Below are 19,677 nucleotides of genomic sequence, written 5' to 3'. Positions count from 1 at the left end.
GCAGGTTCTACAATAATTTTATGAAAAACCTAAATAACGACTTATTTAGTGATGACCGATTTCAAAACACTGCATCATGAAACTCCGAGGCCTTATGAATCAGTGAGTCGATTCAGCGGTTTGGATCGCCAAAGTCACGTGATTTCAGCAGTTTGGCGGTTTGACTCGCTGATTCATAGCGCTTCGAAGCTTCATGATGCAGTGTTTTGAAATCAGTCATCACTATATAAGTCGTTGTTTAGGGTTTTTTTTGCGCATAAAAACTATTCTCGTCGATTCATAAAATTATTGTAGAACCTGCACTGTAGTGAGATGGACTTTGTAACGACGTCTTTAGTACCTTTTATGGGTCTTGAGAGTATAAAGTACATTGTGCCAATGGAGGCATTTCTGAGCCATCGGATTTCAACTAAAATATCTCCATTTGTGTTCCAAAGATGAACGGAGGTCTTTTGGGTGTCGAACGACATGAGGGTAAGTAATTAATGACAGAATTTTCATTTTTGGGTGAACTATCCCTTTAACTATTTTTCCACTAAAATGTATGTTATTTAAACTCTTTTTATAGGCTTTTCACACTGTACTTAACTCAGGGTTATCATTCTTCAAAACCTCGCTTTTGAATGCATTGCTGTACCAATGCTGTACAAAATGTGCAGCATTTTGATGGGAAAAATGTCAAATGTCAACGAAAATGCATCAATTGGAGTGAAGTCATCCAAAAAGTCAGAAAAAAAACAACATGATGGAATATTCAACAATGTATAATACGAGGACGTGCAATGTTAGAGCTTTTATATAAACAGGTTGCGTGCTGCATTCGTCCAATCAGTGACAATGACGCCGCAATTATGCAAATAAGGACAATAACTGAGGGTTTAGGAATGTACAGTGTGAAACATCAGCTTATGAATACCCAGGATTAATATAAATCATGAGCCATGTGAAATGTGAAGCAAGATAACCAAGGATTTTGTTTACCCAGGGTTGAAAATCACCCAGGGTTAAGCATTTCAAGAGTAAAAAGCCTTTTTCTGTAAAATTGGTGGTTATGAAAAATTATTGTTAAATAATTATTTACGCTGATTAGCCCTAAACAACCTACTGTTTTTCTTTCAAACGTATTGGCCGTCATTTTTTTTTTGTGTGGAAATATCCATCCATTCATTTTTCATTCACTTTACCATGGAGAATAAGTGGAGAGTTGCGGCTGCTTCATGACCAGTTTGAAAGTTCTGTGCGACTGCCACTAGGAGGGCAAAATGTGACCATCATATGCGAATATCAGAGATAATGAAAAGGCGGCTACAGATTCACACATGTTCTCCCAAGGGCCTCCATGCCGTTCACTCACTTTCTCTGGGCAGCACTGTGATGCTGATGCCAGGGTCACTTAGTTTGATGAATGGAGGGTTTCCCAACGTCCTGTCCTCCTCCCTGATCAAAAGGATGTTTTTTGCACACACATTCCCATGAGCGAGATTCTTTTCCTCCTGTGTATGAAAAAACATAAGCATTAGTCTACTTGGCTCACAATCCACATGGGCTATTCCTGAATTGTTGCTGTTTCTTACCAAAAACAGCATAGCCCAGGCAAGCTGCTTGGCCACTTCCAGCTTCCACAGGATATTAACTGATATCGAGTTCTTGTTTTTCTTCAGGTATGTGTCCAAGGACCCAAACTTCACATATTCCTGCACCATGATGTCTAAGACAAAAAAACACAAGCTCAAGTATGCGGCGGTAAATCATTTTGGCCACATGTGAACAATGTGAACACTTACTCTCCTCTCCGCACACACAGATACCGTAGGTCAACACCAGATGCTTGTGGGTGAGCTGGCTCATCATGCTGGCTGCCTCAAAGAAAGACTTACAGAGAGTGGAAAATTAAGAAACTGAAGAAACCATACGGTACATCAGTTAATCAAGCATAAACGAGCATACTTCCCTTAGTGAGACATGTCATGTCTTATGAAATGTTATATTAAAGCAGAGGTCTTCAACCCTGCTCCTGGAGACACGCTGCCCTGCAAAGTTCATATCCAACGGATCCCGAAGAGCTTGATTAGCTGGTTCAGGTATATTTGAGCTAAACTCCTCAGAAGTGGGTCACCAGGATTCAATTTGTTTTTCGATTCAGGGAGTCACAATTCAATTCCAAAATTACGCCAGAATTGGTTGCATATTTTCCCCTACATTTATGTTGGCCACTTTTATGAACTCTATTAAAACAGGACATTTTATCTATATCTTACCTCAGAGTAATTTCTGTGTGCTTTGTCCAAAACTTTGACAATGACTTCAGTCTTATGGGTTTCTCCGTAGTCTCCCTGCTCTTTCCGAATTCCTTTGAAGATCTTGGTGAATGTCCCCTGACCTTGACTCTCACCCTGGAAACAATGTTACAAACATATAAATCACATTAAATGGACATTTCACACTGCCATTCAAAAGTTTGGGGTCAATAAGGTTTTCTTTTTCTTTTTTTAAGAAGTCTCTTATGTTCAACAAGGCATTTATTTGTACAAAAATAAAGTAAAAACAGTAGTATTGTAAAATATTACGACAATTTAAAATAACTGTTTTCTATTTTAATATATTTTAAAATGTAATGTATTCCTGTGATGGCAAAGATCCTAAAAATGCTGATTTGCTGCTCAAGAAACTTTTCTTATTATTATCAATGTTAAAAACAGTTGATGAAACTGTTTTTTAAAACTAAGATACATGTGTTTCAGGATATTTTGAAGAATTTATTTGAAATAAAAATCTTTTGCAACATTATAAATGTCTTTACAGTCACTTTTGATTAATTTAATGAATCCATGCTCTATAAAAGCATTAATTCCTTTAAAAAAAATCTCATTACATGTATAAGATAAAAGGATGCTTACAAGATCAAGGTCTTCTTTTTTGATTTTGTGAAATACCATCTGACTGATGTTGTGTCTATGCAGTGAGGAGGACAGGGGAACCTCCAAACCCCGATGACTTCGGCACACCAACAAACTCGACTTCTCTATTCAAATCAAAAAAGTAAACAATCAACCTATTATGTCAAAGGATAAAGATCAATAATACACTTTCATAATCAAAAAGGTTTGTTTTCCAGAAGATGATATTGAAGAGTTGCACATTTCTGGTACTCATATATCATACAGGGTTTTTCCTGGGTCAAAAATGGTCTTCGGTGGTGCCTGACAGACATGGTCATCCATACACACACACGCACGCACACACAGTAAAAAAGTACCCTACCCACGTGATCTGCAAGCACAATACTGACAATACATTTTATATAAATTCAAAGAAAGTTTGTAACTTTTGCTTATCTTATTTTGATCCCACATGAAAAAATACTAGAGTATATTATAGTAAAATTACTCTAGTAAATACTATAGTGTTTTTGAACCGTACTATAGTAAATATACTACAGTAAATTAACAAAGTGTATTAAATACTATAATATACTACAATTTACTGTAGTATCTTTACTATAGTATGGTTCAAAAACACTATAGTAATTTTACTATAGTATTTTTCCATGTGGGATACCTTGATGTTTGTTTTTGTTCCTCATTTTTACACTATTTACTGATAATTGTTTTGGTATATAATCATATCAATATTAAAAAGTAGTATTAAAAAAATGAACAAATAGCCTAATTTTCTGCCATATACAATTTCATAAAATTATCAGCTAGCTAACAACAACTTTGTTCTGGGTTCACCTCACTCCAGTCTAAACTAAGTGATTTATAGGCTATTTATTTTACTACACATTATGAACATAAATAAGCTGTAAGACTGTGGATAATTAAAACTAACTCTTACACTCTTGCTAAATTGGGTAAGCACACTTGTGTTCTCATTTCAGATTGTTCTGAGTAAATTAATAAACTGATTTGTGAGCTCAGTGTTGGACAGATCAGTTGTTCTAACCAGTCGTTGAAATGATTCGGTTCAAATGAGTCATTAGGTGGCGAATTGGACATTAGCAGACGCGTTGTGTGCGAATCCCGTCTGTTAGAACATCGCGAAAGATTTGTAAACACACAGAAAACACTTCATAACCGGATAGGATTTGTTTCCCGTTTATTGAAAGTATGGTTTATGTCAGCTGGTCAGAGAATCAGTCAATGTTTTTTGAGCGCATTTCACACCCAGCGGTTATTAAAGGAAAACATATTGTCTGATAGCGCCACGTGCAACATGGATTCGGTCTTCCGACCTTTTGATTTTGATTAACGTAATATGTGAAATATTAGAAAGCTAAGAATGCTTATTTTGAATACAGAGAGCGTGCGAGCGGGGGAGGAGCTCTCTGATCGTTCTCTCTGACAGTCGGTTATGCGCAGCATCTATTCTACATCATTCATAAATTAAAATAACTCATCAAATAAAGCTTTGGCGGGACAAAAATTTGTTTTGGCGGCCGCCAAAAAAGTTTCAATGTAGGAAAAACCCTGTCATATAAGCATAATGAGAATATCAGGTGCAGTACTGACCTTTGGCCTTTGGTGAACAGCACTTGCTAAACTGAAAGATGACACCATCTGATTTGACCGTTTCCTTCTGGTAGCACTTCAGCAGCTCCTGTAAGCTTCTAAAACTCCTTTTGGTTCCACTAAGATTGTAGTCGCCATTCTCAGACCTGGTGATCAGGCAGTGCTTGTACTCCACGTCCTCATACGCCTAATGGAAAGAAATCATTATGTCAAGAGACTGCCAGGCTGTTCAGAAGGACACAGCTGAATGTACACCAGCGTTCAAAAGTTTTGGGGTCAGTAAGATATTTTTGGGAAATAAAGTAACATGTTTCTTCAGCAAGGATGCATTAAATGGGTTAAAAGTGACAGTAAAGACATTTATAATGTTACAAAAAATTTCTATTTCAAATAAATTATTTTTATTCATCAAACAGTGTATAATGTTTTCCAATATTAAGCAGCACAACAATTTTCAACATTGGTAATAATAAGAAAAGTGTCTTGAGCAGCAAATAAGCATATCAGAATGATTTCTGAAAGATCATGTGACACTAAAGACTGGAGTAATAATGCTGAAAATTCAGCTTTGCCATCAGGAATAAATTGCATTTTACAATAAATAAAATAGAACACACTTATTTTAAATAATAATAAATGTAATTATATTTAACAATATCACTGTTTTACTGTATTTTTTAATCAATAAATAAATAAATGCAAATTGGTCAATAAATGCAGCCTTGGTGAGCCTTGGTTTCAAAAACACACAAAAAAACAGCCAAACTTTTGAATGGTAGTATACGAAGGTCAGGATTACAGTGGCGGAATATTCAATCTAAAGCCTTGTGCACCGGGGCGATAATCGCGCATGTTTATCTCCAGTGTTTATTTGATGTGTCTATGTTCATACCCAAGCGATTTTCAATGGCAATGCACAGAGTGAATGTGCAAATTCACTCCCTGAAAGTAGATGGCGCTTTTGATTTGACTGCAGATCAAATAGGATTCGATGGTGAGTTTCCATCGAATCCTATTTGATCTGCAATTCCTCTCCATAAAAACTCCCTCTTATCGAGATTTTTGTGGCGTTTGTCAAAGTTCTTTGTGTTCAGACACCAAAGAGACCAGCAGCTCTATATTCATCTTGCCTCATTGCATCTTCTTCGGAAATGTGTGCTCGGCAAGTACTGTAACTTCAATAGCTCCAGGCATGTGAACAAAAGCGCCAATCTCATTGGTCGGCCATTTTTTAACGTGGCGCATCAAACCAAAAAAAAGAACCTGAGGTGTGTTTTTTTTATTTTTAAATTACATTTTTACGCCTGCCGTTTTGCGCGTTGGTGTGCACAACCACATTGGTGCCCTTGGTTTAGTCACGAGGCATTAAACAACGCCGATAAGCGCACACAATAATCGTCCCATTGTGAACAAGCCTTAAAGTACATTTAGTGCTACTAATTGATCATTTATTATGTTTTGTGTAATTAAAATGGCACTTTGCAAGAACGTACCCCAACTGCAAGAGTCAGGAAGTATTTGTTGAAGTCTTTGGGGCTGTACCGTAGTACGAAGAGACCTCTCTGGTTCCCCGACTTACGTAGTTTACTGATTGCAAACTCCATTCTGTCAACAATGAAAACAATGATGATGCTTACAAATGATGCATGAATGCAAATCTTCTGAGAATTTGATGAATCATTTTCATTTACAAAAAAAAAACTAAAACTAAGATTAAAACTTTCCATCAGGCGTATGAGGATGTAGAGTACAAGCACTGCAGAGGCAAAAATGGGGCTCTATAATAATCATTTACAGTCGTTTCTGTCAATCATTTACAGAAAATGAAGAGTAAATAAATAGCCTGTCAATTCATATAGCCTGTCAGATGGGTTTTATTTCCTGTAGTGCTTACGATATCGGCCCATGACAGTAGCTGTCGATGGACTCCAGCAGATGAGGTGGGACGACATCCTTGCAGAGGTAGTGATGGGCATCTGTGGTCAGTCTGTAGTAGCCATCGATTAGAGACACAAATGACAACGCCTCCATTGAGGTGGAAAACACCAGCTCCTGTATAAAAAATAAAAAATAAATCCCTTTTTAGTGCATGTTCTGTAAATATTCATATAATAGCGGGAAGAAATCCAGAAGTTCAAAGGCACTGAGACCATTTAAAATGGTGTAACAATGAAAGGATATCCCTGAGAGTTACAACAGACTTACTAGAATTTTTCCATCCTGTCTGTTGATGGAGACAATGCGGTTCATATTGGTACCCTCTTTGCTGGCTTGTCTGATACTGATATCGACAACTTCCGCAAAATCACAATACGTCTGCAGGTCCTTGTGAGAAAGTACAATAGTGTTATGAAATTTCGCCAGCTGAACCCCCCCCCCCCCTTTTTTTATTTTGGCATCAGTACAGAAATATTAATAAACACAACAAGACTGGTATTTCCTTCAGGATATGCCAATGCATTAAAGGCAGCAACATAATTGTTTTAAAGTTCCAGGAAGGTTTAGGTTTTTAGGCTTTAGTTTAACATAAACAAAATGCCACCTCAGAGCCGATTTGTTATTTTAAATTGTAATATTACTTCACAATATTGCTATTTTTACTGCAATCTTTAATAATAATAAAAAAACAGCCTTTGTGAGCATAAGAGACTTCTTTCAAAAATATTAAATATCTTACTGACCATAAACTTTTGAACGGTAGTGTATATAGTTTTTGAATTAATTGTGGAGAAGAATAAAAACAGAATGTTTGATGATTATTAGTTCTGCCTTGAAAACACTATTTAAAACTACTGTTAGTAAAACACTACAAAGTTACTGGCCTAACTAGACCTCTACCAATTAGAAAGTCAGATGGGTTTTATCTGAAGTGTGTAGTGGGTCCTAGAACAAAGAGGCTTTCATAAGAGTTCATAAAAGTCAAAGCGGTTTAAACATTTACTTAAATATATTTGTGACCAGATTCAATCACACTAGTTTAAAACTTGCTTTGTGTAAAGGCATGGCCAGGGGGTAAACGTGATTTTGAAGTACTCATGAATTTGAAATAAAACATTTAGGTTCAACATCTTAAACTGGATACCTCAGACTGCGATTCTTTGGATCTTTCTCGGCACCACTGGATGCCGTGGTCTGCGGAGATGACGATTGTGACCTGCTCGGCCGAGGGCTCTTTGACCTGGAAGCGTTCGGTGTAGAAGCCAGAGTCCAGGGACTCCAGGCTGATCAGGTATTTGAGTTTTAGGTCGCGCGCTGAGGCTCGGCACAGGCTGAGCTGCTGCACGACTTTCCGAAAGCGATAGCGGATCCGCTTCCTTGTGACAAAATGGTAGTCCTGGATTCGCTCCCTCATGTCTTTAGGGAGAAAAGACTTGTAACTGTGAATGAAGCAGATAATGAGAGTTAATATCAATTAGTCATTAACAATTTACGGCATGCAAAATTTATCACACTGAGCATCTAAAATGGCGCAAGCATATGTAACCCTGGTAGGCGGAAATTTCTATTTGAACCCTTTAACTTGATTTTGCTTCTCTGTTTGCAATCAGATCAATTTAAGCCGCTAAACGCCAAGAAAGTTCAGTCCAATGATCCGGTAAACGAATTCATTCAAACAATCAGTCCAAAACAGCACAAATTTAAAGAAAACCAGCCTTATTACAGAGATGGCAGAGAGAATAGAGACTTGCACTGCGTTTTCAGAGAATTACTCATTACATTGTTTGTAATCAAGGTAAAAATTATTGCAGTGATGTACAGGAGTCGTACAGTAAGTGTGTGTCCATTATATATTGATGTGCAAACAAACCTTTGTGTGCTTTATGTGTGTGCTCTCGACGTGCGTTTCCACACACGTTTTGATTTGTCATGTGTATGTTGCTTTTTTTTGTATTTCTGAATGAATCTGTGTACTGTATTAGTAGGGCTGTACGATTAATCGAAAAATAATCGAAACCGAAATTAGAACCTCTAACCGACGTATTTTTCCCATTCCGGTTATTTCGGTTTTAGTCACGTGACTCCGCCTCGTCAGTCACATCAAGTGCAGTTTGCAGGCACACAGAGAGATGCAGGAGCAGTTCTCTTTGTTTATAGATGCCCAGAATCACTATAGTAACTGCATGTTTTACACAGTTTAAACAGGCAAGTTGATTGCCGTTCTTATAGCCTACGCTGCCGCGCACGCACGCACGCGCACGCGCACACGCACACACACACGCACGCACACACACACAAACGCACACGCACACGCACACGCACACGCACGCACACACACACACACGCACACACACATGCGCAAGACCCGAAGCCAGATCGCTTTCATTTTCGTTCTCATAAACTGTCAAGTAAATGCATTTAAAGCCTTGCCAGTTTGAACCTTTAAAGCGATTGTGCACTATTCAAAAACAAATATAATACGGAAAACTTAACCGTTCAGTGCTCAGCTTTTTTCTGTGACACAGAGAGCCGAGCCGTGTCGCGTCTCTGACAATGCGCGTGCGCCCTGAAGGCAGACCTCTTTTCACGTGAAGATCGTGCGCGGAGAGCAGCGCAGAAACGCAGTGTCAACGCTGTCCTGTGACTAAAGTAAAGTCACTAAAGTAACTTAGAAACTCAACCGTTATAGCATATATTTTAATACCTTTGAAGTAAGTACAACCCACAGCTTCATAATGAATAGAGACGGTATGAGTAATTCACACACACACACAATCACTCTCTCATTAATGCATTCAAATAAATGTAATGTAGGTCTATTACTGTGTTAATTTATCTGTATCTGATGTACAACAAACAGAAATCTGCCCCATAGACAATAACTGCTGAAAATGAACCGTTTCCTTCAAGTATTTTAAAATCACAAAGAAATTCACTTTTTCATTAGAAAAAAAAATTCCACCTTTAATAGTAGAAAATATTTACAGTTAAAACCTTATCAGGAACTTACTCTAAAACCTTATGAGGGCAAAAAAGGGAAAGCAAAAAAAAAAAAAAAAAAAAAAAAGAGCAAAATAATCGTTCATTAATCGTAATCGAGGTAAAATGTTCAATTAATCGAGGTTTTTATTTTTGGTCAAATCGTTACAGCCCTAGGTATATGCTAGCCTGACAAGCCAGACCCACCATTGGCAGAGCTCAATCCGAGGGGCGCGATAAACGGTTGTCTTTCAAAGTCCCTCTGCACGCAATAGGATAGCACTACAACCAACCAGAGCAACGAAGAAGGTGAAGAGGAGCTAGTTGATATATTAAACTTTCACCGTATCCGGTCGGCAAAACACTGAACACATCTTCCTTTTTTTAAGAATGACTTCAGTGCCGTTCTTTGTTCTTTTCTCAAAGAAAAGCTTAACTCCAAGTCGTCCAGAGTCGCGGCCAAAGCCGATTCGAAAGACAGATGTTTGCCAGCATCTTTGTTTTCAAGAAGCATGCGGCCGCAACTCAGCCGTCATTATATTAAGCCCGCCCGCCGACTCTATACATGATGTGATTGGCCTGACTAGAGTTTGGCCCTGGCTGCAAATTATATTTGCTGCTGCTAGGGTGCATCTAGATTTCTAGGCTAGGTCAATGCAGGCTTTCTAGGCTATGCAGTCAGGTCAAAGTGGTTGGTTTAGGTTTATTTTTGGCATCTCATGTCCCCTTTCACACAGAAATTCTGTAAAATACACTAATTATGTCTCCCAGGATATGTCCCAGGATCGTTTTATTTTGGTTCATTCACACTGCCAGTGATTTTCTGGAATCTGTGCGTGCATTCACACACACACATCCTGTAAAGATCCCGTAAAGACACGTTACATCAGGGTGTGACGTATAATGTCTCCGCATGTCTTAAGTTTGCTTCTGATCTGCGAGAAACCACGCTCGTGCATTTTCTTCTGATTCAATCATAAACTAGCGTGTCGCGTACTGTTTCACTATGCTTTTCAAATGTGAACACACCCTGAGATTGTTTGGAATCAGACAACAAAGCAGGTTTTAAAAAAGCGTTACAATTCTGGAGGATTTACAGAGGATTTAAAAAAGACTCACAGTAGATCTGACATATTAACAGGTCTAAAGATCAAGTAGATCATCCCATTACTAGTACCTAATGTCATTGTAGATGTCCAGTGGGGAGCACTGCTTCTCTTTGGCAGTCCTCATCATGTCCAGCACAGCCATGCCAAGGCACTCCTCCTGAACCTCATGGTCACTGGATAACTTCACCCAGCTATTTACAAAGTCACTCCTCCACTGCATACACAAAAAATAGAGGGGAACCCCGCATCAGTATGACAGTATAAAAATCTGGAGAAAGCAGTAAGAGAGAGAGAGTTGAATGGCATGATAGTAACTCTCTGGGCACAATGTTTAAAAACCCTTTTTAAACAAGCTTTAAAAAGTTAGTTCACCCAAAAATGAAAGTTAGCCCATGATTTACTCACCCTCAAGTCATCCTAGGTGTACATGACATTCTTCTTTCAGAAAAACACAATCTGAGTTTTATTAAAGGGGTGATGAATTGACAAATCAACTTTCCCTTGAGCCTTTGATATATAAAAGTTAATGGTGATATAAGAATCTCCTGTAAGTTTCAGAGCTGAAAACGTCCTTGTTAGTCAAAGAAAAGCTTTTATTGACACCAGGCCCAGAAAACGAGAGATCTCAGAAGCACCGCCTCAAGCCCGCCCACCGACTCGTGGAGCTAAACGGGTCACGCTACCGAGCAATAAACATGCCGGTTCCAGCTCACGTGTGTAAGACATTGCGCGTTTGTTCGCGCAGAATCGATTGTAAACAAGATACAGGTCGAGACTGTGTTTGTAGACATATTGAGATTAAAACACAATGCTGTGCCTTCTATATTGGATCCGACAGGAACGGTGCAACACACTTATGTGAGTAAAACATGTTTTTTTATATGTGTTAGTATTGCATTGGTTACAGATCGTTTGATATCTATTGATTACATACCTTAGCACGCTGTCACAGGCTGGAGAAGGTGTTATTGGTTCATTCGTGATCAGACTCTGACTTGTAACGGCAGTGTTTGCAAAGCTCAACGTCCCGGGGCTATGCGTTTTTCAGACGGGCTACCAAAACGTATCACAAGCCTGCCGACGGCTATCTTAAATAGTGATATTACATTCCTTTCTCGCGTGCGTGCGTGTACGGTTCACGGTTATTACGTTATTAAGTAAAATAACTAGCTTCTGGCAGAAAGCGAAAGAATAACAACTGAACTAACCTTTTAAGGCCACGTTTAAACCTGAGGGCTTTTATTTGATCAAAAATACAGTAAAAACAGCAGTTTTGTGAAATGTTATTGCAATTTTAGATAACCGTGTTCTATTTTAATATATTAAAATATAATTTATTCCTGTGATAGCAAAGCTGAATTTTTCCATTTCAAAATCATTCTAATATGCAGATTTATTATAAATGTTGAAAGCCGTTGTGCTGCTTAATATTTGTTTATAATCGGTGATACTTAAAGGATTCTTTGACGAATAATAAAAAATGAACAGCATTTATTTAAAATAGATATGTTTTCTAACAATATAAATCTATATCACTTTTAACCAGTGGTGGGCTGTCAGGGCCATCAGGGCCTTCTCTGCTGGCCCTGTCAAAATCAAAAATATATATTTTTTCATAATTAAATTAATGTGTGTCTGAACGTATCTAAATTCAATTGCTCTCCATTTCAGTACGTTACAATTATATTCCCAGAAAGAATGTGGTTATTTTTTGTGAGGCTGAGCTGTATTTTCATCATCTAAACGCATCACAGCTCCGTGGACCAGCACAAGTAGAATAGCAAGCCTTCAGTTGAAGCTGCCATTTTCCATTGGATCATAACTTTGACTGACGTGGGTCCTCAGCCAATCAAATGTTGAGGTGTAGTGATAGAACGCCCCAAAGGCCCAGCGATGTGTCGGCGCTACCCCCCGCTGATGTCATCCGCCGTTTGAACTTTTCGCAGGTTGCGAGCGATCTATGAGAAACAAGCTAAGGCCGCTGCAGATGACGGGCTGCGCAAGCTTTGTGTGCATCCTGATGTCAAACCGGTAACGTTAGCTGACAAGCTGTGTTTATCTGTGTCTCTTTTGATGTTCTTGTTGTTCTGTGTTTTTGTTTGTTTGTTTAAGAGTATTTATGTCAGCGAGTTGATTTTTCATTCATTCCACCAGTTGCCTAAACGGTGACGTGTGAGTGCAGTGGTATCAATAAATAGTTAAATTGCCTTTTTGTGTCACGTGTCCTTTTTTGTTGCTTGCCCCCTCCCCTACAAGCACGTTCGTAACAGTGCATACAGTGCATGATTGTATTGTATATGTATCGTTGTGTGTGTGTGTGTGTGTGTGTGGTGTTATGGCAGCGGCGTGGGGTGTGTTGATCGTTAGTGAAGGCCCTGACTGAAACCCCAGCTTTTAACATATTCTTGCGGAATAAAAATATAAATTTATTTCGGGAAAAAAAATTCTGACCCCAAACTTTTGAACAGTAGTGTATATTGTAACAAAAGATTTCTATATGAAATCAATTCTGTTCTTTTTTTTTTTTTACTTTTCATTCATCAAAGAATCGTGAAGGATCTTGTGACACTGAAGACTGGTATTATGATGCGGAAAATTCAGCTTTGCATCACAGAAATAAATTAAGTAAAGTATGTTAAAGGGTCACTTCAGTGATTTAGCATTAGGCTTTGTATCAGTAGAAACCCCGTAGTATATTTGAGTTATGGTACTTTCCCCCCTCGTATCCTCCTGAGACAAGAGAATTAGGCATTTTATTTCTGGAAAAAAATCCTTTCGTCATCGGAGTATTTTTTGGCCAGAGGCTAAAAACTACAGCCAGTAGAGGGAGCTGTTCCGCATGTTTTCAATCCGCCCACAGGGTAGAGATCTCACGCACAGAATGTAAATGCGCTCGACTCGCCTCGGGCATTCATAACCGGAGCGATGCAGAGCAAAGTGAGTGTTTCAACTTCAGTGAATTCCTATGAAAGTTTAGCTTCCATATGCGATCAGAAAACGCGCCAGACTGGACACGCGCTGAGAATGAATGCCGCGCTTACCTCAGCGCTTCGCTCTCGTGATGAATGAGATCTGACTCCTGCTGCGTTTGTCCTGTGACTTTCATTCGGCTCACTCACACTATATTGAAAATACATATTCAGCTTTTAGTTGTAGTGTTTATTATCTAACTGAACGAAATTATTGTATTATTATGAAGATCAAAATGACGCTGGGGGCGGGGTAGGGAGTGGCCTCGTAGGGCAGCGAAGCAAGTGCATTCTGGGAGTTGTTGTCTTTACCCACGAGACAAATACATTTTCTGTCTTTTCTCAGTCTAGAAGGCACCAAATTCAAAAATAATTTCACATTTCTACTACATAAATGACACAGTTTAAATACACATTCATCTTCCCAGCACTGAAGTACCCCTTTAAAAATGAAAACCATTATTTCAAATATTCATTTGAATAAGATCTCATAATATTACTTTTTTTTCTGCTTTTTTAATCAAATAAATGCAGGCTTGATGAGCACAAGAGACTTCAAAACCATTGAAAATGGTAATGTTTCCAAACTTTTGACTGGTACTGTAATTAAAACAATTAGCTTAGTAATGATGGATGTTCACAAATTTGCTTAATTTGAATTAACACTTATTTTACACAATATTTACTGGAAAAAAAATGTAAAATGTCCACTATCTATTTACAGCACTGTCAAATGGCTAGGCTGTTGGCCAATTTGGCATCAACCAATAATCTCAAGATGGTAATTATCAGCCAAATAATTAGCCTGGCCGATAACAGCCTATATCTAAAAATTGCCCTGGGTAAGGTTAATTATATTAACTGCTGTTAAGAGTATGTTACGTTTAAAACCCAATAGAAAGATTAAGTCATCATGGAACTGGGGTTTTACACAGAAAAACACCATTTATAAAACATACCATGTTAAACTTGAATCATTAAGCAAACATAATGTTGTTTTCATTGTATACTATCAACTACGACACGGCTGTGCATTAATACGAGTGTGCTAGAGAAAACCTCAGATGATCTAAAACAGACATCCCAACCTGAAAAAAAGTCATTTTAGGGAGGTATCTCTCCAACCCCCCAAAAAAAAACATGAAAGGAGGAAAGGTATCCCGAATTTCACCACAGAACATTTACTTATACTTGTATAGTATTTGTACAGATACTTGTATAGTATAATATAATATATCATTAATATATCATTTCTATTGGCCTATGCAATTATTTGTAAAAAAAAAAAATATGTAAAATTATGTAGATCACTTTTACTATTTACATAAGCTGCTTCTATTTATGTAAACTGCTTTTATTTATATTTCATTGCAACTTTAAACAGGTCTAAGGAGTTTGTTGTTTTCATGTAGCCTTGGCAACTAGCCGAACTGAAAAATATGCACATGAAATTAAACTTGTTTAACTCAACCATAACATGTCAGTTACAAACTGTAGAGCGTGCAAGATTGTCATTATGTTTATACTTTATACTTTCGTTTTTTGGGGCACTCTCCCTCTGCCATGGCGCTCCAGTTTCTAAATACACTGAACTAATTAATTCGGTTCGGGAGAAAAGCCCGCCCACACTGACAATTGATTGGTTGACTTACCGAAACAAGCCAATCAGGACGCTCTCCGTCTTACATGCGCTTCATTAGGTGCACACTAGCACACACACGCAAGGTCTCTCGCTCTCTCTCCCTCTCTGCCGTGCGCGCGTGCACAGTTTGTGTCTCGCATGCGCGCTCTTGCTCGCTCGCTCTAGATTGCGGGAGAATTTAACTAATTTGCGGGCATCAGGGAGCCGCTATAAATATGCGGGAGACTCCCGGGACTTCCGGGAGACTTGGGATGTCTGCTAAAAGCAAACATACATTGTGAATACATCAACCACAAACAGAGCAGCCATAGACTGACAAGTGTACACAACAAGATGACACTGCAAAGCTGCTTCCTCAACGTGTTTAAAGATGACTCCTGTCACTGTCAGTGTCAGACTTGCACTTTTACAGGACATAAACCCATGTAATCCAATGGGGTCAGAGAGTCCACCTCCAAACACATCACAGCTTAATTTTAAACCCCCAATAAGCCTGTTCTTTCCCTGAATGAACTCAACATGATCGTCATCTGATCTGACTCGACACTTCCACTCAAACACAGCTTTCTCTATGATAGTGGTTTCTTCTTCTATCGGGCCCGCACTTAGTAGAGAAAAATATTTTCGAGCCCCACACCAACATTCACCCACATAAAGACTTCTCAACAGACATGACGTTGCTTGGAAAATCCAGGATTTATAGGATTTATTTGAAGCATTATAATTAATGCAGTACTAAAACGTCTTAGAGACCACTTTAAGAGCAGCCAGTTGAAGTTAAGTGCCATCTTAACTTGTTGGGCTTTATACTGTCAGAAGCTAATATTTTGAGGCACGCAACACACTGTGGTCACTCTTCATTACCCATCGTTGCACTGGTGAATCCAAGGACGAGATAGCCTCAAGACAAGAAAATATGACGAGGCATGTCTACTCAAGACGCAAAAAAGCGAACGTTGCAAATCCATTTGTCCTTTGTGTCAAAAGTAGCGCAAGCACTTGGAAATAGAACGGGCATCAGTTTACTGTCAGGGATTTGTCAGTCACGGCATATCTAGTGTAGACAGCATCGCTGATTATAATAGGTTCTATTTGCTTTCGTCACATCACGTCACACTGCTCGTGTCTGGTGTAGACACAGTGTTTTGGTAGTTCCTTTCACAAACTTGTCCATGCTTAGTACAGAACCATGCATCATTCTTTTATAGTGGTCTGTTATTCCATGACAGCAACCGCTAAAACTGATCATTTTAAAATTATATTAATATATCAAATTAATATTTTGAGTTAAATTATTTACTTAGGGGGCAAGTAGTCGAGTCAAGTCACCTTTATTTATATACCGCTTTTTACAATGCCGATTGTTTCAAAGCAGCCTCACAGTGTTAGACAGGAAAATAATGCAACAGAATTTGATTTGGCTGTACAGCCACTGTACCAAAATGGTGATGTTGTCCAGCTCATTTAAATTATCAAACCAGGCTCAGTCAAGGTGCCAGTTCTCCTCTGGCCATCATGCCGAGTCGGTGAGGGAATCATTATAAGTGGTATAATTTCGCAGTGAGATCTTGCACCACCATTAAGAGGTTTCTTTCGCATAATCTGCTAACGATGATATTTCGATGATATTTTTAAATAAAATTGGGTGAAGGTGAACGTAACCTACATTCAAGAATATTTCTCATTCCTTTTCAGACTATGACTGTGTAAAACATTTGAACAAAGCCTGAATTATTAGTACCATATTGCATATCGGCCGATATTAGAGTTTTTTTATTGGTCGGTATTTAATATTTGATAAGGGATAGTTCACCCAAAAAAATTAATTATCCCATGATTTACTCACACTCAAGCCATTCTAGGTGTATATGACTAACTTTTTTCAGTCTAACAAAATCAGAGTTATATTTAAAGATATCCAGGCTCTTCCAAGCTTTATAATGGCAGACCTATTTTTAAGTCCAAAAAAGCACATCCATCCATTAGAAGTAATCCATGCGACTCCAGGGGGTTAATAAAGGCCTTCTGAAGCAAAGCGATGGTTTTTTGTAAGAAAAATATCCATATTTAAAACTTTATACACTAAGATAACTAGCTTCCGTCATACAGCCTATGCAAGTCGATTTACGGCAAGAGCAACTTGACGCGATGTATGAGTAGCGTAAGCGTTGACGCCTCAAGCGGTTAAAAAAAATAGGGCTGGGCAACAAACTCAAGCTTCTCTTCTCTTATATCGAAATCCTCTGACATTTTTTTTTTTATAAATTCTCGTTTTAGACTTCCAATTCTTGCGCTTCCATGTTCGTCAATACATTGAGCGTCAGGTCAAGGGTTAATCGATGCATATGGCCGCCAGTCGGAAGCTAGTTATTTTAGTTTATAAAGTTTGAAAGATGGATATTTATCTTAATTAAAAGTATTGCTTCACTTCACAAGGCCTTTATTAACCCCCTGGAATCATATGGTTTACTTTTATGATGGATGGATGCACTTTTTTGGACATTATAAAGTTAGGAAGAGTCAGGATGTTTTTTTTAAAGGGATCCCATGGTGTTGAGACTTGTATGGCTTAATATAACATAAATTATGTCTCTTACTGAAATATGTAGTTGAAAACCCATGAAAGATCCACGTTTTTAAAAAAATCCATTATATATTTGGACAATGGGCGCCGCCATTTTGTTTGCGTTCTAGGTTGATGACATAGAATGGTTGCACTCTGCAATCAACTGGCTCTACCCGTAGCTATTTTTACTACAACACACCTAAAAAAATGTTTCAGAGTTAAACAAAACCAATTAAATGCATTTAAAACACACGTGCACACAAACTCTCTCTCTCACACACACGCCAATAGATCGGCCTGCTCACACACGCTCAATCAGCTGTAATGTTATACATGAGGTTGACTTGCCTAGTTTGTCACCTGGTTCCGATTCGGCAGGCCAGCACTCTCCCTGGCTGAATCCGAAATCACCCCCTATACCCTCAAATAGGGCACTATTTGATAGGGCTGGGTTTCGATTCAAATTTCAAGAATCGATTCGATTCAGATTCTCAAGATCTTGAATCGATTATCATTATTCGATTTGATTCGATCTGATCCGATCTTCGAGATTTAAATAAGTGTTTTTTAAGAAAGCATTTTTTTCCAGCTGTTACCTGAATTACAGGACTGTAGTTATGCAACATATTGATACTATTATTATAGAAATTCAACTGCAAATTAATGGAGTATTGATGGTTGCAAAGAACAATCCCCCTTCCAGAGTGTTGATACAACTGCTTTCACAAACTTGCACTGGTGTAGATGACAGAGGACGCAGAGGTATATCAGCAGCAGTAGACCAATTATTTAGACGCGAACCTGATGTATTATTAAAAATGACATTAAGAATTGACATTAAGATCGCAAAGTTAAAGGAGGCGCTAAGCGTCACCGTAAAGTTTTGCGCGATAACATCCAGGGAATCAGGGCCGGCTCTAGCTCTTTGGTTGCCCTAGGCGAGATTGAGTTTTGCCTATAGCAAACGCCGGCCCTGCAGGGAATCACCAAACCCGTCATCCGTCGTCTGGCTCGCAGCGGCGGTGTCAAGCGCATCTCCGGTCTGATCTACGAGGAGACGCGCGGAGTGTTGAAGGTGTTCCTGGAGAACGTGATCCGCGATGCCGCGTGACCTACACCGAGCACGCCAAGAGAAAGACCGTCATGGATGTTGTGTACGCGCTGAAGCGGCAGGGATGCACCCTGTACGGCTTCGGAGGATAAACGCCTGAAATCAAGAGAAACCACAATCTGCCAGATCGCAGCTTTTAGCGTTTCTGGAGTTTTCAAAGATGCCATGTTCGTTGTTTTAATGTCCTTCCACCTCGCGCGAATGCGTGAATTCAGTGACGCAGCAAATTAAAATGTAAGCCTATTATTAAATCGATCCTCTGAGTTACGGATCGATCTTTAGAAATTAATATGAAAATCGATTCAGAATTGGTGAATCGATTTTTTCAACACAGCCCTACTATTTGAGGGTACTCAAAATAGTACTACTATGCACTACTATGGTTTCGAACTCATTACAAATGGCTGTTTTTGAAGGGCACTATTTGAGGGCACAGCCATTTGTAGTGAGTTCGAAACCATAGTGGACGTTATTGAGTGCACTCATTCAATCCCACATTGAATGTTATTTCAGATTCAGCCCCTGTCGTGGAGACTGACGAGGGCAGCCCATAACACATCTCGTTTGAGAACAGAGCAGTCTGACATATGTGTGTGTGTGTGTGTGTGTGTGTGTCATAGACCGTAAAAAAAAGGTGTGTGTTTGTGGGCGTGGGCGCGATTTGTTGGTGTGTGTGTGTGTGTGTGTGTGAGAGAGAGCGTTTGTGTGCACGTGTGTTTGAGTGTGTTTTAAATGCAATTACAAAGCAATTGATTGGTTTTGTTTAACTCAAACATTTTTTGAGGTGTGTTGTGGTAAAAATAGCTACGGGTAGAGCCAGTTGATTGCAGAGTGCAACCATTCTACGTCATC

General features: G+C 38.8%; 1 protein-coding gene across 1 annotated transcript in view; it reads right to left on the bottom strand.

The window, feature by feature from the left end:
* jak2b (Janus kinase 2b) overlaps window positions 1–19,677 on the bottom strand; it is a 56,896-nt gene that overhangs the window by 16,622 nt on the left and 20,597 nt on the right. The window contains exons 5-15 of the mRNA XM_079814797.1: window positions 10,606–10,751; window positions 7,594–7,888; window positions 6,717–6,836; window positions 6,406–6,563; window positions 6,005–6,116; window positions 4,512–4,698; window positions 2,898–3,022; window positions 2,259–2,393; window positions 1,785–1,872; window positions 1,575–1,708; window positions 1,355–1,493 (exon numbers count right to left, since the gene is read on the bottom strand). Of these exons, the coding sequence (XP_079670923.1) occupies window positions 1,355–1,493; window positions 1,575–1,708; window positions 1,785–1,872; window positions 2,259–2,393; window positions 2,898–3,022; window positions 4,512–4,698; window positions 6,005–6,116; window positions 6,406–6,563; window positions 6,717–6,836; window positions 7,594–7,888; window positions 10,606–10,751 (1,639 nt within the window). The remainder of the gene's footprint in view (window positions 1–1,354; window positions 1,494–1,574; window positions 1,709–1,784; window positions 1,873–2,258; window positions 2,394–2,897; window positions 3,023–4,511; window positions 4,699–6,004; window positions 6,117–6,405; window positions 6,564–6,716; window positions 6,837–7,593; window positions 7,889–10,605; window positions 10,752–19,677) is intronic.

The sequence above is a fragment of the Gobio gobio genome (assembly GCF_949357685.1).
Source record: "Gobio gobio genome assembly, chromosome: 4".
Lineage (NCBI taxonomy): Eukaryota > Metazoa > Chordata > Actinopteri > Cypriniformes > Gobionidae > Gobio > Gobio gobio.
Note: the sequence above shows the minus strand (reverse complement) of the source record. Positions and strands in the feature narration are given on the sequence as shown.